This window comes from Cryptomeria japonica, chromosome 5, assembly GCF_030272615.1.
Source record: "Cryptomeria japonica chromosome 5, Sugi_1.0, whole genome shotgun sequence".
Classification (NCBI taxonomy): Eukaryota; Viridiplantae; Streptophyta; class Pinopsida; order Cupressales; family Cupressaceae; genus Cryptomeria; species Cryptomeria japonica.
Genome location: NC_081409.1, coordinates 493,131,635 through 493,152,959, shown reverse-complemented (window position 1 = coordinate 493,152,959; position 21,325 = coordinate 493,131,635). Strand labels below are relative to the sequence as shown.

Sequence of the window (21,325 nt, the reverse complement as noted above, 5' to 3'; positions counted from 1 at the left end):
CGTATTTTGTTGGACACTCTAGGTAATTGATTTTCTGATTTTCTGTTTTAATAGCAATAAATAATGTTTTGTGTTCAACTATTAGGTTGTTTCTGGTGGATATAAAGGTTAGAAATAATAAGATTTATGGTTACGGAAAAGATATCGAGATCATTTATATTACATAGAAGTATTATTTTACATAAGAAGATGATATTTTCTAACAATAAATAGTATTTTTTCTAACTATTAGGGATTTTGTGATTAAAATTTGATAAAATCTTTTAAAATTTATTTTAAAGAAACTTATCGTTGAACCTATGATGAGAAGTGTTTGTAATGAGTCACAATCCAAACCTTAGTTGTAAACAGATAGATCATATCACATATTTCCATAAAAAAAGAGGTCCTAAGAAATTCCATGTAATCACTACATGCTGGCAAAACTAACCCATGTGACTATTGGCCCCTCCCTTGGTGAAAAAAAATAACCATTATTAAAGTTCGCACATAAAATTTTCTGCCACGAGCCAACTTTCAAGCAAAAGTTTGATGATACACAATAAAAATGGTGGAGGCCAATCAGAATTGGTAACAGTAAGGGCTATAAAACAAAATCGGAGCAAGACAATGCCACATTCAGCTGCCAATATACTGTTCCTTAGGGAGGGGCTATGCACAAAAATTCTAGTAGTATGCTTCCAGGCATAATGTCCTTATCCCTTGATTTGGAAAAATGCATTAAAGAAGCTTAAATGATATTGACATTTTTTTATAATTTTCTTTTCTTTCAAAAATCCAACTCTGGGATATTCCAACTTTGAGTTTAGAACAATGGGAACATATCACATTAAAATTCAATCCCAGACATTTTATATTTTGGCCTCAGGTGCTTTAAAATTGTGATTCATATTTTGGCACAAATGTCATTGAAATCCATGGTTTATTTCTTTTAAAGTGGCATTTATTGAAATGTAGGAACAAGAACCCAAGGAAAAGTTATAAAGAAATAATACCATGCACAGAAGCGTGTATGCTCGTACATTCACAAGCAAACCCAAAAGATCACGAAGCATGAATGGAATCACATAGAATCCAACATATAAAGCACAGGGATGTTTTCATTTAAATTCCGCTGGTGGTTAAGCTGATATAACAACCAGCAGTCATTGCTCTTGCTGTGCTATTTTACTGTGCAAACCTGCTTGCAGAAACACACTAATGCGTATATGCACAAAAATAAATCTAGAGATAGGAGAATAATATGTCTTGGTGATTAGATATCACAAGTGCCTCTTTTTGGACAGCCAATACCTATAATTTACAGACAAGATGTAAAATGCTAAAAAAATTATTTGCTGGATGTTTCACCTACATTGAAAATAACAAATCCCTGGGATGTCCCTAATACCTGTTATTCCTTGGAAGCCGGATAGTTCCTGCTAAATAATTCTACTTCCTTATGTAGAGGATGTCCGTCTTCTCAGCCAGACAACTTTCCTGTTACGGTAACTTTAAGTCCATCACAGGCGCAGAAGTCTAAAATCAATCTGTCAGTTCCTCCAGCTACTAATTAAAGTTAAAATAAAATGAAACAAGAATTTTCTTCGAAGCGGGCCAGGCATAATTACTGCTAAAAGCAGTTAATTAGATGGAATACATACATTATAGTTTTGGCAATGATTAGTTCCTTTATTCAATCTATCTAATCCAAATGTCATAATAATAAGGCTAACTTATGGACTTATCTTAAAAAGTGATGAGAATGCATGTCAGGAAGCTTTGACCCACCCAGTCAAGAAGCAAGGCGTTATGATACAAGTATACATCTACATCTGGAAAGAAGCTTTCCAGCTGGTCCACCCACGTCCAAAAAAGCACTTCTTCATAGTGCACATATAAAAGATTAATGATGAGAAGACCATCTTTCCACCGAAATTATAGTACAAATATTTTCATTTAGCATGGGATATTATCCAATTGATAACCATCCAAACTGAAATCACCATCTGCCAGACCCAACCCTTCCTGTTGCTGCACATTTCCATAATCAAACCCCTAGAATTGTTAGTACAATAATTAGACAAACTGAAGATAGAACTAGCTTTCAGAAATGATAAATACCAATTATTGATCGTCTAAACAACTAGCCCTATCCATCAATAACGACGCCATATTCATTATCTCATTATGCATCTTTATTAGCAACTAAGTACGTCTAGACCTTAGCCATAAACCATGTCAATAAAACCATGAGTAGGTACATGTATAATCACATAAGAGCCTCCATAATGCTTTTAGACAAATTCAGTCTAATAACAAAAAGCAGCTGTCTGCCATCCTATTTGATAAGATCCCATGTGAAGCAGGTGGGAAACTAATGCAACGTCAAGCCTCTACGTCATTGGAACAATACCATTCTTTCCATATATATGTCCTCATATGTAATGTGTATAAAAAAATTCATAACAAAAATCAGCTCATTTTCTTGTGTTCTCCTTTCCAGTGTATTGAGATATTTGAGATTTACCTTCCAAGGGTCATTCAAACTCTATTTACACTCACTATATTTAGTAAGTCACATGGAAATGGGGCTTGACCCTATTATTTATGGTAAACCATCTGGATGGTCAGCAGGCACTGTGGTTACCCCTGGGGTGTAGGCAGAATTAATTAATTGTTTTTATATGGCTTTAAGTGGAGTTTATGATTTATTTTTATTATTAAAATAATGACTTCAATAATATTAAATATTAAAAGCGACTTTATAATTAATGGTGTTATAAGGGCATAAAATGATATAAGAACCATTATTTAAAGCCAATTGTAGGATGCCAACATACGAGGAAATTATAACATTAAAACAAATGATATTTAATGTTATTAAATGACAAAAAAAGCCAAATGAAATCGTGGCTTTTTGTGGAGGTATAAAAAAGCCAAAAAAGCATTCATTTGATATTATTGATCATTTGGAAGGGTTTGCTGCTGAATATCCAAACTTTTGAGAACGAAAAAACTCTCAAGAGGAATAGTGCCTGCAGGCGTGACACATCATCCAAGGGTACTCAATTGATAATCTCATCCAGAGATTAATGATTATACTCATGCTTATTTGAATTCAGATTTGGAGGTTTACAAAGGAAAACCATACTTGCTAAGGTTTAAAGTTTATTTGCAGGTGGAAGACATTGCTTTAGATTTGGAGGTTTTGTTGCCATATTTTTCATAATACCATGGACAGCTAAGGTTTGGCATGTATTTTGTGAAGGATTCTGAAGCTTTCATGATATTTTTTGAATGTTTGCTACAGTAACATGAACAGTGCTGCTACAGCAGTTTGCAGCGACTGGTTTGAAGATTATAATCTGCAATGAGAAAGATAATTGTTGAGCATGTTATATTCTGGAACTTCACAACAAATCGTGGAATTTCATTAATGGATTGGATCAAGTCCGAAACAACTAAGTGTTACTAGGAGGTGTATAAGTCTGAAACTTTAATGGTGTTCCTAGATATGGGATGTCACCTTCATTAAAGACCAGATGTTGGTAATTTGCTGCTAAAACAAGTTAGAGAATTAATTGGAGATTCCTTTCTGTTTTTCACTTTGTGAATTAAAATTATATTCTGCAAATTAAGTAAATGGGAAGTCTGTTTCAGTTATATGTTCACTTTTGTAAATGTTGAAATAGTTCATGGCAATACAAACATTATTCCGAAACATGAGAAAGTCTGCAAACTGTTTGACAAAATCATTCAGTGTAAAAAGGTGAAAATTAAGGCACAAATTGGGGTGTGATATTACAATGGTATCAAAGCCCAAGTTCCTGCCATCCTGTTGGTTGATTCAGTAACAAATTCAGAGTTATGATAATGGGTTTTAGCAGGGTTGAAGATCAAATCAAGATGAGTTATGAATAGGAAGCAATCCAACTCTTCGAAGAGTTTCAAAGCATGCCTGAAGGGTTTGTAAAAAAGGTTTCCTTTGATGATTTCTTAAGTTTGGTTGTAACCTTGAGACCTGGTAAAAAGGGCATGGTGAAGTGCATCAGAAGAACAATGAAAGAAAAATCAGAAGTTACCCTTGAAGAAGATTTCATGAAAAAAATAAAGGAAGCCGATTGGGAGGTTGAAGCTAATTCTACAGGTGCTTCTATCTACGAAGATGAATGCATTGACATCCATCACATTGAAAAATCTGAAAATGAAGTTGCTCCTTCATGTCCTCCTCTTATCACAGATCAGTACAATAGTGTTCATGAAATTAAAGAATCAATTGTTGATAAAAGTAAGAAGTGAAAGAGTCTTGGTGGGTGACTTAGAGGACATGATTGATAAGCCATGTGAAGAAATGAATTATCTTGATGCTTCCATGAATGATTCAACTGCTGTTCCACTTTCTCTACATAAAGAAAAACCATTGGGTATTAATGAAGACTTCAATTGCAGCCATGTGACAACATTTATGATGGATGATACACTTGACTTTTAGTTGGAAATATCTCATGAATCAGCACTTGTTGATGGGCAACCTCACATGGAAGGAGAAGTACTTGAGGGTGTTGATGACTCTACTCTAAGGAATAAAAAAAATTCTAATTTTTTGAGTTACAACAGCAATCACTTATCTTCTTGCAATCATGAGATGGCAATCCTAAAGCATGAAGATATAAGTGTTATTGAGTATCCCAATGATTGCTCTCAACATTTAAGAGTTAGACATGATGTTTTTGATGTAGATTCAATTTACAAGATGTGATGAACCCGACTTATTGAGGCCAATCGGCCTACCCAGCGGTGTTTTCTAGCACCCGATCCCTTGCTTCTGATTTTTATACTTTCAATACGTGAAATTTTAAATAAATGAAATTATTGTAAATTTCACATTTGCGAACCTATCCTGGGCCAACTTTGCTATGTAGTTAGTTAATTTAATTTATTATTATATTTGTATTTTTGCTAGGCCGACTTGGGGTCGGCCATCCTCTTAGTCCGACACAAAAGCCTATTTAAGAAGGTCTTGGATCAAAGAACGAGCATGCTTGGAGAACCATTTGTGGCCCGAGTGCACGCAGGAATTTTGGATGCCAACCCAGATTCTCTTATCAAGTTGGGACGTAGCCCCCTATCCTAGATGATTGTCATTCCAAGCTATTCAAACATTCTAAAGTATATTCACAACGAATTCTGTCGTGCCTACAGATTGCTGCGATTCAGAAGAGGATGGTTCTGGAGGATAAGGCGTGGAATACAACCCACATCATAGGGAGGCGCACAGGGTGAAAACAGCATCATCGAACTTTGCCTTTTGTCTTCGACAAGACAAGTCTGAGGGTGAGCGATTGAGCCTACAGCGGCAGATATTGAAGATTAGACTCAGCCTTAGAGACATTCACATTCTTCCATATCAAAAAAACAATATCGAAGGTCTTGTAAGGACTTCACACGGATATTAGAGGTGACTTTGTTGAACTATGAAAGTTTTCTAAATAGTATGTAAAGAACACCATCGAACTTCAATAGAGTCATATTTGAAATCTGTAAATTAAATAATTATTATGGTATAGAACTTTATTTCTTTGGGAGAATATACTTTTGGCAAATCGAGTTTTTGTAAGTTCTCAGCATATTTGAGAACCAGGCATCTTACAGTGGTATCAGATCTTTCGTTTCTACCAGCCTGTAGGATTGTTGATGAGTGAGAGGGAGCAAAGGTATCAAAAAAGAGAGAGAAGAGTATAATTATGGGGGATCGTAAAGAGGACCCTGCTCAAGCTTTTTTCAAAAGATCTGAAGAGTTTCATCTTAGCATGTCTGAAACTATGAAGGAGATGATTCAGTTGTTGAGGGGTCTTAATCAATATCAAAAGGGAGACAAACCCGCAAATGATAGGAGTGAAGGAAGCAACACTAACGGAGAGAAGTTGGCCACAGATGAGGGAAGAAATTCAGTCAACACCAAATCATTTAGAGCGGAGTTTTTGACAAATGAGGAAGTCCTTGAAGAGCAACCTGATCGAGCCAACAAAATGGGGCGACTCCATGCTGAGTAATCACTCTTTAAGTAATGCATTTAAAAATGACATGACCTTTGTAGAGTATTGTGATCTAAAAACAAGAAGTGAACATAGAAAACATTTTAAAAAGGGTATGATGAAAGGAAGGACATCCAGTACCGATTAGGGAAAATTACCATCCCAAACTTTGATGGGACAAGCAGTATATCTGCAAGATCATGGTTGCAGAAACTGGATACCTACTACTCACTAAACCCCATGCTCAAGGAGGAAGCTCTCAATTTTGCCACCCTACATTTGGAAGGAGTAGCGCATGAGTGGTGGTACCGTGGGATCGTGACTCAAGGACATGATACAATACGTTTGAAGGAGTAGTGCATGAGTGGTGGTACCGTGGGATTGTGACTCAAGGACGCGATACAATAACATCCATAGAAGAATTTGGTCTATGACTAATTGAAAGATTCGACAGAACAGACCCAAAAGTTCATTTTCGAGATTAAGCTCAGTTGAAGCAAGAAAGCCAAGTGGAGGATTATGTTGGCAGCATTCCAAAAACTTGCTGTCATGGCACCTGATGTGTTAGATAGAAGAATACTAGTACTTTTTGTTGAATGTTTGGCTGAACCCCTAAAAGGATTACTCAAAGCGTTAAATCCTACAACCTTTCAAGAGGCCATCACAACTGCCCTTAACCTGGAAGACTCAGTAGCAAGAGACAATTTCTGTCACAAGAAGATTCTACCTATGCAGCCCAGGAAGCCTTTCCAACGAAACACAACACCCCCAAGGAATGAATTAAGGAGGAGGAAGTTATTTTCACATGTAAGGAACCTTGGCAACCCAGACATCGCTATTTAGGGAAAGGGCAAATTCATTACATCGAAGTAATCTCGGATTATGAAGGTGAAGAAGCTGAGTTTGAAAAGGAAGCTGAAATCACAGAGGATCCTTTTGGAGGCACTTTGGCAGCCATCTCCAGGGAACCACGTTACAATGCTTTCTGCCTTAAAGGAGTTTTGAAAGGACAAAAGGTAATCATTCTTATGGATAGCGGAGCTACATATAATTATGTTAATATAGAGGTAGTCAAGAGACTTGGACTAAACACAATCCCAATTGAAGGATTTGATGTAAAGGTTGCCAGTGGCATGATCCTCTCATGTATGCACAAGGTACCTCAAATGGAGCTAGCCATAAGGGACTATAAATTGAAGGATGATTTTTATGTAATTGACATGGAGTTGGAAGTGGTCTTGGGTTCCCAATGGCTGTATGCAATTGACAAATATGAGACCAGCCATCGTACAATGGAGATTTCCTTCCAACACAATGGGAAAAAGGTAACATGGTTTGTCAAGCAAAGGTAAAATGGAAATATCTGCTAAAAGTATGGAAAGAGTCTTCTGTAAGGGACAAGTAGCATGTGCAGTTGAATGCCTCATCACCAATGCAAGTGCTGTTAAGGAAAGTGATGTTGCCAATCTGCAGATCCAATCTATTTTGGATAAGCATGACAAGGTGTTCAAAGACATTCCTCTTGGACTAGCCCCGAATAGAGGTTTCCAGCACATTATCGAGCTTGAAGGAGCTAAACCAGTGATGATCACTCCTTACCGCCACCCAAAGGTTTACAAAGAGGAAATTGAAAACGCAATCAAAGAGCTGTTGGATATGTGGCATAGAAGGCCTAGTTTCAGTCCTTTTGCTTCATCTGAAATGCTGATCAAGAAGAAAGATGGGACCATGAGGATGTGTATTGATTACCAGGATCTCAACAAGAGAACCATCAAGAACCGCTATCCAATTCCACGCATTGATGAATTAATTAATGAGTTGCACGAAGCCAAGTACTTTTCTAAGGTCAATTTGTGTTCGGGATACCATCAAATTAAAGTTAGGGATGAAGACGTGCACAAGACAGCTTTTCACTGCTATTATGGACACTATGAATTTTTGGTAATGCCCTTTGGACTAACAAATACTCCAGCCACATTCCAATCTTGTATGAACCAGGTATTTATTTGCCATTTGAGGAAGTTTGTGTTGGTTTTCTTTGATGACATTTTTGTTTATAGCAAGACTTGGGAAGATCATCTAAGACACATGGATGAGGTATTGGGTATTCTAGAGAATCAATCTTTTTATGCCAAAGCATCTAAATGTAAGTTTGGGTTGCAAGAAATATTGTATCTAGGATTCAAAATTAGTGAACACGGAGTAAGTGTAGATGAGGAGAAAATTAAAGCTATCCAAGATTCACCTACACCAAGCAACCTAACGCAGTTAAGAAGTTTTGTGGGGTTATAGAAGGTTTGTCAAGGGATTCTCACAACTTGCTGCCCCCTTAACAAATTTAACAAAAAACAAAGCATTTACATGGACTCCATCAGCTCAACAAGCCTTTGATAAGATCAAATAAGTAATGTGTTCGTGCCCCGTCTTGGCAATTCCAGATTTCTCACTTCCTTTCATTTTGGAATGCGATGCTTCCGGTGAAGGGATTGGGGCTGTTTTGATGCAAAACAAGCATCCAATAGCATTTGAGAGCAGGAAGCTAAAAGCAGCTGAGCGAAAGTTTTCAATCTATGACAGAGATGTTAGCCATTATGCATGCTTTGGCCAAGTTTAGGCAATATTTGGTCTGCAACAAGTTTTTGGTTAGAACTGATCACAACAAATTGAAATACTTCCTGAATCAGAGGGATTTGAATGAAAGACAGCAAAAATGGGTGAGCAAAATCTAGGCTTACAACTTTGACATTGAATACGTCAAGGGAAATAAAAATGTAGTGGCTAATTCATTGTCTAGAAATCCTCATGTATTCTATCTCTGATATATCTGCTGATTGGAAAGCATTAATTACTACTGAGTCTATTAAGAATCCATTTGCTACTGATGTTTTGGAAGGCAAGGTGTAAGATGACAGGTTCAAAACAGCGGAGGAGTTAATTCTTTATAAAGGACGAGTATATATCACACCTGAATCTAAAATGAAGGAATGGATTTTGAGAGCCTACCATAACAATCCTCTTGCTGGTCATCCAGGTTTCTAAAAACATATAAACAAGTAAGGGAACACTTTTCTTGGAAAGGATTAAAGAAAGATGTAATGCAGCATGTTAGAGAATGCAGTGAATGTCAACAAAATAAAGAGGAGCATGTTTTTCCAGCAGGATTATTGCAGCCCTTGCCCATTCCAAATTAGAAATGGGAAAGCATATCAATGGATTTCGTCACTGGTTTGCCAAGGGTACAAGGTAAGGATTGTTTATTCGTGGTAGTTGATAGACTCATGAAGTATGCTCATTTTCATGCTATATCATCAAAGTTTAAGGCACCTCAAGTGGCTAATTTGTTTTTTGAAAAGATATTTAGGCTTCATGGACAACCTAGATCTATTGTAAGTGATAGGGACAGCAGATTTTTAAGTATATTCTGGCAAGAACTATTCCGCTTGACAAGGACAGAGTTGACGCCGAGCACCAACTACCATCTGCAGACTGATGGGCAGACCGAAATAGTGAACTAATGGATTGAGGGTTGTTTGAGAAACTACGTTACTAGTCAGCAAACAGCATGGATTAAGTGGTTACACTTGGGTGAGTATTGCTACAACACCACCCATCACATGTCGATTGGTATGTCCCCTTTCAAAGCACTTTATTCCTATGAAGCAAATTCCTTTGTGGATTTAATCTTTATAGATAGTATAGCTCCTAGTGCTAAAGACATGACAACAAAGTAAAGATATCATGGTAGCTCTCAAGGAGAATTTACAACAAGCACAAAATCAACAAAAAATATATGTGGATCGGCATCGAACTGAAAGAGTTTTCGAGGTGGGTGACATGGTGTTTTTGAGGTTGCAGCCTTATAGACAGTCGTCCATAAAAGAGAGTGTAGTAGAAAAATTGAAGCCACATTTCTATGCGCCTTATAGTGTGGTAAGGAAAGTGGGACAGGTTGCCTATGAGTTGGAATTACCGTCTAACAGCAAGATCCACAACACATTTCAGGTCTCTTGTCTTAAGAAAGCCTTTGGACAGGAAATCACCCCTTCAATGGAGCTACCTCCTCTTGACTATGAGGGTAACCTCATCCTTGAGCCAGAAGCAGTGTTGGACGTGAGGGAAAAGAAGTTAAGAAACAAGATGATACCAGAATATTTGGTCAAATGGAAGGGGCTACCTCCTGAAGATGCAACATGGGAAGGAATAGAAGTCTTAAAGCATCCTAACCTGCAATAGCTTGAGGTCAAGCAATTAGAGGATGAGAAACTGTGATGAACCCAACTTGTTGAGGCCAATCGGCCTACCTAGCGGTGTTTTCTAACACTCGATCCCTTCCTTTTCTTTTTAGACAAACAGACAAGAACAAGCTCCTTCGGGTAGGCTTTTGATTTTCATACTTTCAATAAGTGAAATTTTAAATAAATGAAATTACTGTAAATTTCACATTTTCAGACCTATCTTAGGCCAACTTTGCTATGTAGTTAGTTAATTTAATTTATTATTATATTTGTTTTTTGTTGTTGGGCCGACTTGAGGTTGGCTATCCTCTTAGTCTGGCACAAAATCCTATTTAAGGTGGTCTTGGATCAAAGGACGAGCATGCTTGGAGAACGATTTGTGACCTGAGTGCACGCAAGAATTCTGGACGCCAACCCAAATTCTCTTATCAGATTGCGACGTAGTCCCCTATCCTGGATGATTGTCTTTCCAAGCTATTCAAACATTCTAAAGTATATTCACAACGAATTCTACTGTGACTACAGATTGTTACTATTCAGAAGAGGACGAATCTAGAGGATAAGGCGTGGATAGAACCCACATTGTAGGGAGGCGCACAAGGTGGAAACGACATCATCAGACTTTGCCTTTTGTCTTCGACAAGGCAAGTCTGAGGTTGAGTGATTGAGCCTACAGAGGCAGATATTGAAGATCAAACTCAGCCTTAGAGACATTCACATTCTTCTGTATCAGAAAAACAATATCGAAGGTCTTGTAAGGAGCTCAGACAGATATTAGAGGTGACTCTATCGAATTATGAAGGTTTTCTGAAGCGTATGTAAAGAACACCATCAAACTTCAATAAAGAGTCATATTTGAAATCTGTTTCGAATTTTGTCTTCAGTAAATTAAATAATTTTTATGGCATAGAACTTATTTCTTTGGGAGAATACTTTTGGCAAATCAAGTTTTTGTATGTTCTAAGCAAATTTGAGAACCAGGCATCTTACACAAGAGGTCTGATTTAATCTATCACAGCATCGAAGATGTATTGAAGACCCAAAGTTTATGTGATGGATGGAAGAAAAGAGCTAAGGAGGCTATGTTATTGGCTGCCCATACAAGACAGCACCTTCAAAAAATCAAAGAACAAGTCAACCACACAGATCAAGCAAGACAACAAAGGGAAGCTCACCTTAGAACCTTATCTTTTCAAAGGGAAGAATGTGTAGAGGCTGAGCATGAGCCTTTTGAGGTGAGGAAGCAAGAAGAACATTCAAATGTGTGTGAACAAGAGTAGGTATGACTCTAAAATTTTGTTTTAATATAGTTTGTACCATGAGGGTTATGTATTACCACTATTGGAGAGCCATTTGAAGGCTCGAGTCATGGACATGGATGGGGTAGTTGAGACACACCTTGGGGATCAACCACTAGTGTTATGCCTACATGTAGAGATGGAGACATAGGTGATTCAAATTTGATTGGGCCTTTAGCTATGTATGAAGAGCTCAAGGAGATCAATAGTGTTGAGACACAACCCCATATGTTGGTGATTCCTTGGTAGAGTATGAAGCAGTCCTAACATTAGGATTTGAGACACATGTCATGGAGTCACTTGCTTTGGGTTGGTATATGCTTGGAAATGGTGAGTTCCAGCAGGTCGATGCTCCAAGATATAGAGATGGTAATGAGAGTGAAAGTATTTTGGCCAACGCTTATTGGGTTCCAATTCAATCATTGTTGTTAGGGGGCTATCCTACATTGCTGGTTATGAAAGTTTCTGATTGTACTTTGCTGACAGCAGTTGTTTGGATAGATTGGAATGATTGGGATCATTACTCCAATGTTGGATATTGGCATGGTGATGAGGTTCCAGCAGCACATGACATTGGAGCCATTTCTTACACCAACAGGGGTAAAAATTTCAGTTTGTTTGATGCTGTTTTGAATTATAACAGCAGCCTATTATGGTTTGATATATTCTTCTTTGACTCTGATGGGCATTTGCGAATTCACTTAGAGTGAAATGCATACTTGGCATTAATGACGTGATGAGAGACATCTATCGCTTCCATTTTAGGGAGTGTGATAGTGTGATGACTTGGGATCCACGGATTCCCATAATGGATGGAGTTCTTCTCAGGTTGCTGTAGATTGATGACAGTTATATCAGAGTGGCACAGCAAATTGGTGGAACCATATGATTGAGATTGATACGGGTAACTGGTATTCAGATTGGCATACAAGTGGAGATAGCATTTGGCTATGTATGCAGATGCAGATTTGCTTGAGGGCAAGCAATCCATGGGAAGGGAGGACTATAATGTCCCCATTTTTGCGCCTTCCTAAGAATCAGTTATTTTCAGAGGTTAGCCTATTATCATTAGTCTTCGTAGGCTAATGAGTTGATTTGGAGGCTATTCAAGGTTCTTCAGCTAACACTTTGGGTGTCATTTTTTTTTGTGTTCTCCTTGCCAGTGAATTGAGATAGTTGAGATTTACTTTCCAAGGGCCATTCAGGCTCTATTTACACTCACTATATTTAGTAAGTCACATGGACGTTCAGTTGGACCTTACTATTTATAGGAAACAATCTGGATGGTCAGCAGGCACTGTGGTTACCCCCTGGGTGTTGGCATAATTAATTAATTGCTTTTATATGGCTTTAATTGGAGTTGATCATTTATTTATCATTAAACTAACGGTTTTCATAATATTAAATATTAAAAGCGACTTATAATTAATGGTGTTATAAGGGCATTAAATGCATATATTCATTTAACGATATACGAATCACTATTTAAAGCCAATTGTGGGATGCCAACCTTGAAGGAAATTATAACATTAAAAGCAAATAATATTTAATGTTACTAAATGATAAAAAAGCCAAAGGAAATCGTGACTTTTTGTGGATATTATTGATATTTGTAAATTGTTACAAATAACAAGGGTTTGCTGCTGAAGACCTAGACTTTTGAGAACAAAAGCTCTCAAGAGGAATAGTGCCTGCAGGTGTAAGACATCATCCAAAGCTACTCAATTGATAATCTCATCTAGAGATTATACTGTGCTTCTTTGAATTCAAATTTGGAGGTTTATGAAGGAAAATTATATCTGCTAGGGTTTGAAGTTTATTTGTGGGTGGAAGACATTGCTTCAGATTTGGAGGTTTTGTTGCCATATTTTTAATAATACCATGGACAGCTAGGGTTTGGCATGTATTTTGTGAAGGCTTCTGAAGCTTTAATGAAATTTTGTGAATATTTGCTACAGTGACTTGAACAGTGTTGCTATAGCAGTTTGCAGGGACTGGTTTGAAGAATATAATTTGCACATAATAAAGATAATTGTTGGGCATGTTAAATTCTGGAACTTCATACCAAATCACGGAATTTCATTAATGGATTGGATCAGGTCTGAGACAACTAAGTGTTGCTGGGAGATGTATAAGTTTGAAACTTTAATGGTGTTCCTAGATATGGGATGTCACCTTCATTAAAAACCAGATGTTGGTAATTTGCTTCTCAAACAAATTCATTTGTGTATTTAACTTTGTGAATTAAAATTATTCTGCAAATTAAGTAAATGGGAAGTCTGTTTCAGTCATATGATCTCTTTTGTAAATGGTGAAGACAGTTCATGGCAATACAAACATATTATTCCAGAACATGAGTCTGAAAACTGTTTGACTAAGTTACTCAGTGTAAAAAGGTGAAAATTCAGGCACAAATTGGAGTGTGATATTACAATCCTAATATCATAGGATAATATTGCTGTACAATCTAGACATGAGTAGATGGCTTAAAGAGTTCAACAAATAGAAATTTGCTCAGTAATCCAACTTAAGAATTAATTTCAAATTTCATATTATAGAAAAATAAAAAAATTAGAAACAATTTGCAAACCTGTCTCAAGAAGATGCTCATGTAATCATCTGAAGAGAACTGCTCCGAATTCATGCTGCTTGAATTTTTTGAATTCAGAGAAAATTCTGAGGCACCTTCAGTCTTCACTCGCAAACCACTATCAGTTCCTAACAGCTCACTCTGACTTTTAGTGTGATTGAGCATCCTAGGATATCCAACATTTGAGGCCAATCTGCTTGGAAGACTCTGACTTTTCCCCACAAATCCAAAACTTCTAACCTGTCCTGAATCATGCACACCAGAAACAATCAAACTCTGGCTTCCATGAGGAGCCTTGCCCTGATGTGGACTCAATAGAGCAGTAGCCGTTTGTCTCAAATCTGGATTAACAGATACATTTTGCATTTGCCAACCTTGCTTCCCACTTTGACCAGAGCTCTGTCCAAGTTCATTTGATGAACCAAAATTAATTGCAGAACCAGTTAATGACGAAGAATTAACTATTGCATTTATGTCACCCAGTCTTTTGTTTCCTGAAATGTTCAATCCGCTTTCATTAGTAATAGATGTCAAAGAAGCAGATATAGAAGTAGTACTGGGATTTTGATAATCATTTCGTTGAAGCATGGGAACATTCTTTCTTGTGTACTCTACAGTGTGCATTCTTCCAACTCCTTCTGATGCATTAGAGTCAGACACATCCAAGCCATATTCCATGGTTGGTATATGCTTTGATTGCCCTGAACCCAATGTGCAAGCAATGCTATTGCCAAGGCTGCTACCGCTGTTGCCCAGAGAGGATATACTATTAGACATCCCCCTATTGTCATTTGGAGGAACTTGGGACCCAACAAGATTGGGCAATGGCATATCCAGACTTTGTCCGCTCTGAAGCTGAGCACCTTGAAGTTGTCCACCAGACTGCTTTTGTGTCAGTGGTGTTTGTAACTGTTGTTTTTGATGTACATGTTGCTGCTGCTGCTGTATCAACTGCATCACCATGGCGTTGTTTGGAGAACTCAATGCCAAATTGTTTACCCCATTCACTTGGTCTACAGAACCAAATCCCACAGTTGTACTCAGTTGCTGTTGCATCATGGAAAATCCTGAGGTTGTATCATTAATGGATGAGCCCATGTTTCCAAAGGAAGGAATATGCTGCTGCAGATGAGCATATTGCTTCAGTTCTAAACCACTAGGCAGTCCCTGAAGTGGGTTTCCCTGACTGTTAATCAATGGCTGACCAAATCTTACTCTATTCACAGGATTTGAATTTGCACCATGGAGTGCTGCTTGCCAGAGTAGTGCTTGATCAACATTTGACATGCCTAACCCATCAGTCACATTTCCACGTCCTAAAAGTTCAGCAGGTAATGTCACCAGTGCTTGAGGTGATATTTGACCTGAAGCTGCAAGTCTTTGGAGATCAAGCCTTCCAAATATACTCATTGGACCAACATTAGCTTCTGTAGTACCCCCAAATGAAGAGTTTATTCCACTTTGCTGTTGTGCTACTCCACTTAATCTTTTCAAATATAGTCTATATTTCTGCTTAGAGAATTAACCAAGCCCAGAAATAAGTTACATTGAGCTCAGCTGTACAGTCTTACAAAATGGAAACTATACTAACAAGCAGATACAATAAACAAGCCTAATGATAATTTGGTTCAGGAAAGTAAACCCAAAGAATATATGATCTAGCACAAACCCAAACACAGCAGGTCACAAAGTTAGTTTTGACTAAATATATTATTGTCCCAAAGATACAGAATATGACATAGAAACCTTCAATCAAATGACTAGAATGAAGCAGGTTAGAACTAGAAATTTTGCAATGTGGATGCATGATAGCTTTGACAAAAAGCATGACAAACCAAGTATGCAGCAGAACCTTTAAGAGTATTACCAATTAAAACATATCATAAGAAAGAAACAATGAGAAAGAGAATTATAGTTGATGTTTACAAATGATCAAAGCAGGTCAATGCAACTTGAAAGTCCATTGACTCCATTCAATTACAAAAATTACATACTGAATATTAAGATCTAAAGCAAAGATAAAAAGCAAGAGGGGTGAAGCAAAAGTGGTTAAGCCGAGTGAAGCACATGGTATAATGGTAAAGTCATTGCACTGTTGTTGATAGCTATTGGGTTCAAATCCCATTAATCGAGACTATTAATTGACTTTCCATTATTTAAAAAAAAAAAAAAAGGTTGTTAAGCCCCTAACCATAAGATCTAAGTATGAATAGAAATAACCATTATGAGGAGAGGACGCCTCAATTAAGCACAGAGCTGATGAATAATCAGAACAGGAGGCCATGAATGGAAATAAGTATTAACACATCTCAAGCAAAGTTTGGGCCAAAAGGCCCATGTGCATCATTGTCAACGACTACAAATGGGCCAACAAAAACCATAAGAAATATTGGTATTATATCGCCTAAAGGAGGCACCTTTGTGCTAAGCATTTCTTTTTATACATAGATGTGCTGGAATTAATCAACCATACAGAAATAAATCAGCATGTCGAAACAAATTATTTAAACGGAAAAATGTCAGCTATGCAGAAGAATAAACAATTTTGCCGGGATATGTCAGTTATGCTCGATACAGTACCATTCAAGCATCAATTTTAAGTCATCTGCCTGAAGTAACCAGCTATGTAACCAGTTATCCATCATGTATGCAATGATAATTTGGAATATGTTTGTTACATTAAATTGGCTCTGCAGGTAACAAAACAAATATTAGAAGGGTACATTAAGGCCTTCAGGATTTGATATTGCATTAGTTATAAAAAATGAAAATTCCTTTAAGCCCCAGGTAAAAATGTGTTTTTTGGGTTAGAAAAATATTTAAGACCTGATGGACAGTTTGTGGCAAGGTACAGCACCCATATTGCTATTTGATTGGGCCCAAATTGGAGCCTAAAACTTCTCGAAAGTGTGTTTCGTATATACTATATATGCCATTTACCAGTAATTCCAATAGACATGTAGCCTTGTTTGTGTGTCTTAAGGATGATTTCGATTTGGTTGGAATAGCTTCTTTGCAATCTTCAACAACAAATTCAATGGATTTTCCATTCATCAATTTTCAGATGTTCTGGACCATAACAAGTGAAAGATGCACACATTTATTAAGCCACAACCAGTAACTAAAGTATAGAGAAAAACATTATTTAACAAGAGAAAAATAGGCACAATGTATAGTAAAATTGACAAGGCTAGGCTGCAACTAGCAGCAGCAGGATAACAGCAACTACCAATACTAACACATAGCACAACAAAAGAAAAGTTGAAAAGACCACAACAACACACAAGTTAACAACCAGAGTGGCTAGAAAACTAAAATTACAGAAAATTCCAATAAATGGTGTCATAATGATAGACAAAACAACAAAGCCAGGGTCAACACCACTTGTATCATAATCTCTTCTAAATTTTACAACAGTAGCTAAATATAGACAATAACCTAATATATCCCTAACACTGCATCAGAATATATTCACCATCGAAGGACAATTCCCTAAAGGAAACCTCATATGCAACCTTCCTCTTGCAGCCACAATCACAATTGTAGGACTAGTGATATTGAGATCCTGTTGACGAGAACATGTATATTACCTGGATGAGCTGGCAGTTTAGAAAAGAAGGGGACAGGAAAATGATTGAAGGCCCAGCATTCTCCACCTTGCCATCACTATCCGTTCAGAAGGTTCTCTCCACCATGTTTGGAAAGCAAGAGAAGTATAAAAGGAAGATACAAATAGATATCATCTAAGGGAAGCAATAGGAAGATTAAGGGAACAATGCTGAGTAGGTAGAATTTAGAACGATATACTATTGTGCACCTTGCAAAAAAGAATTGTAATGACCTCTTGATGTAATAATTTGGAATGAATATATAATGGTAGTGTAAAGCCCACCAGAGTTGTTACCTTTGCTGCACCATTGTATCAGGATATATAATTATGATGGTATTATGATCCATTTTTTTTACGGCACGTCATTTATGAGATTACAAGATATTTTGAATTGCGTGAAATGGTACAGTATATGACAGTTTAATTTTATGATGATTAGATGTTCAGATTCATTATTTCCATATGATACTACAAAGAAGTTTTCCATAGATAGATGATGTTGCGTCCTCATTTAGGATTTGTGTTTAACCATATTATCAGTTTAAAAATTATGAGCTTATTCAAATGCATGTGCATTGCATCTATTATTATTGTGTGGATTTAAGAATCCATTTCTATCATGAGATTTATGTGATGAATTCTGTTGGGATATATTTCCACACATAAAAGATTAGAGATGTAGGTATGATGTGTGTATGTTAGCATTTTAATTTATCACTTTCATGACAACACAAAACAGAACATTGTACGAGGAAATCCTCTCCTTAAATTAGCAAGGAAAGCTCTCTAATTTGATCTATTCCTAAAATCTAAAACTTTTTAGGGGTTTTGCACATAAGGAAAATGCTTGAAAAAACAATCTAATCTAATTTTTTATCTTAAAAGTAGGAGGACGGGACTACAAGTACTTATCTCACCACAAGTTTTCTGGTTTTGCGGTTAAAGTAACTACAACATGAATTTGAACACTAATGCTCTCCAAAGATTAAAACAAAGATCAATTGATATGCATCAACAGTTGGATTGATCTGATCTGAACCTGAACAAGAGACAAAACTCATAACAGCAATTGCCAAAAGAATAAGATGAAAGCATCCAGAACTACTCTGTAAGGTAGAAAATTGGTACTTAAAAAAGTTAACGAGGAACCTTCTTTATTACTTGACTTGCCAAACTTGCACGATTACAACACCAAATTTTAATGAAAATTTTAGTAGCATAAGCTTCACACAAACTCGTTACATTCAATGTGCTTAAAGCAAATACATATAAGCTCTCTTAGAGAAGTTTCTACGAAAAAAATAACAATAAAACAATGCTTTAAAACAACCGTGACCCTATCATTCTGGTGCTAAACAGAGTTAACAAGGAACCATCTTTATTACTTGATTTGTCAAACTTCAACGATTACAACACCAAATTCTAACTCTCAAATTTTACTAGCATAAACTTCATGCAAACTCTCATTACATTCAATGTGCTTAAAGAACTTATTTATAAGCTCTCTTCAACAAGTTTCTACAGAAAAATAACAATAAAATAATGCTTTCAAACAACCCTAACCCTATCCTTCTAGAAAGGAGGCAACAAATGCTTAAAATAGCTTTCTTTCCCCAGTCTAGGTGTTCACTTCCAATGAATGGCTAAGATGTTTTATTGCTTCAAAACTTGCTTTTCACCTTGATTAGATCACCTATGTCAAAAGTAAATAGTGATTGATCGAATTCTAATTTAACATTTTTCATTATGGACACTAATATATCATTTAGGTGACTTAACTAATCACACTTTTTAGCAGTTACTACCAAGATGCATAATTTGAGTGGCGTTGCCACATAAAACATGCAATTTTTTATTTACACGAAGCAAGATTTATTTTTGGCATTTTTTTAAATCATTGTAACTATATGTCCCCAAACAAAAACAGATCATAGGCCACATTTATAATGCTTGGGTGACTTAAGGAATCACCATCTCCCTTAGGCTGACCCTCATTATGATGCCAATATTATTAAAAAACTCGTACATAAGCACCCAAGTTAAAGGAAAATATAAATTAAGCTTTAAAGCAGCAATTATTAAAAAACAAGGCAGAGATTAATAAAGCAGTGATTCGGGGCATTTGTTATGAAGGCATTTCTTGTATTATGAAGGCAGAGATAAGCGTTCAGTTTGTTGAGGATTGTTAACGAAGGGACGTCACCCTTGGTGAGAAGTCGTCCCTCCTTTGAATCAACACCTCCATTCATAAAGGCATATGATGAGATATAGAAGGAAAATCCATTCATTTGGGAAAGACATCCAGAAGGTATCAAGGAATGGAATAAGGACAAGGAGATCAGAAAATAAATAATCTGATCTGGAGATTGTTTTGTATGCAAAATCAGGAAATAGAAAATTAAAAAGCAGAAATCTAATTTGTGAATCAGTAAGTTGTATATGTTAAAAATTTAGGAATGAAATAATTATTCATTCCTTATCATTGACGAGTGAGATCTGATCTGGATAAGAACGCAGTAAGAAATCGAAATAGTAATCTGAAATTATAAGCAGTAATATAGCAAACTATTATATTTCTTAAGTAATTGGTATGCCACATGTTTGAATCCAATATTTATTAGTTTGTGAATTTAGTAAAGAACATATTTATTTATTTAATTATCTTGCCAATCCATCAAGAATCTTAGATTAGTAATTATTCATTTGATTTTCATAAAGCAATCATATTAGGAAATGGCAAGGAAACATAATAGGGAGATGCAGGAGTACGGGTTCCCTCAACCACCCATTGAGTTGGATTGCTTGTGGGCCAAGGTGTCTGTTTGACTTGGTTGGTTGTTCAGCGCTCCTGGGCTTAGTTGTGGAGGACAGTCTCTCGGTGCCCAATTGTGCTTTTCTCTCAAGTTTCAAATATGGTTGGTTATTAGGAATAAGCTCTAGGGTGCATCTAAGAGATGTTGTTTACAACAGGAATCTTCATTATTATGTTTGATGTTAATTGATTTCTTTTCCTAAATTCAATTCATATTGTGTAATTTAGTGAAAGAATACTCTTGTAAATAAATTGTTTTGTTGGAATTGCCATTATTTTGGGCAAAAACCAAGTATACCCCAAATGGGGGCATTACAGTAACCAGCTTGCAAATATGCAACTTAATTTATGTTTCTCTTTCAATTTGACTTGCTGTGCTTTTTAGCCATTGTAACCAACATGATTGCAATAAGTAGGTTTCATGACCTGTAATGTCCCCTACTTGGAAGCTGTCAAAAATTGTAATGTCCCCTACTTGGAAGCTATCATGTTTTCAACAATTATCATACATTACTTAATGCATTACCAAGTTATTATGCCTTTTTACACTTAATTCTACATTTCATAATTCATAGCCTTCTATAATATGATCTAACCTTGTTACTACCAAACCCTAAGGAAGCAAGGGGTGATTATGTTGCCAGGGCGCTGAGAAACCAAACTACAATAGGCTCCCTCAAGGTTTACGGATGCAGACCCTTACCCCATCACAGGACTCCCTCAAACATGAGATATAAAAGGGAGAAGAGAACCTCGTTTGAGG

The 21,325-nt window shown here is 36.6% G+C and overlaps 1 protein-coding gene across 1 annotated transcript in view; it reads right to left on the bottom strand.

Annotated features, from left to right (window-relative positions):
• Positions 1 to 1,044: 1,044 nt before the first annotated feature.
• LOC131069782 (two-component response regulator ORR21) overlaps positions 1,045 to 21,325 on the bottom strand; it is a 98,362-nt gene continuing 78,081 nt past the window's right edge. The window contains exons 5-6 of the mRNA XM_058005335.2: positions 14,141 to 15,649; positions 1,045 to 2,013 (exon numbers count right to left, since the gene is read on the bottom strand). Coding sequence (XP_057861318.1) covers positions 1,939 to 2,013; positions 14,141 to 15,649 — 1,584 coding nt within the window. The 3' untranslated portion in view covers positions 1,045 to 1,938. The remainder of the gene's footprint in view (positions 2,014 to 14,140; positions 15,650 to 21,325) is intronic.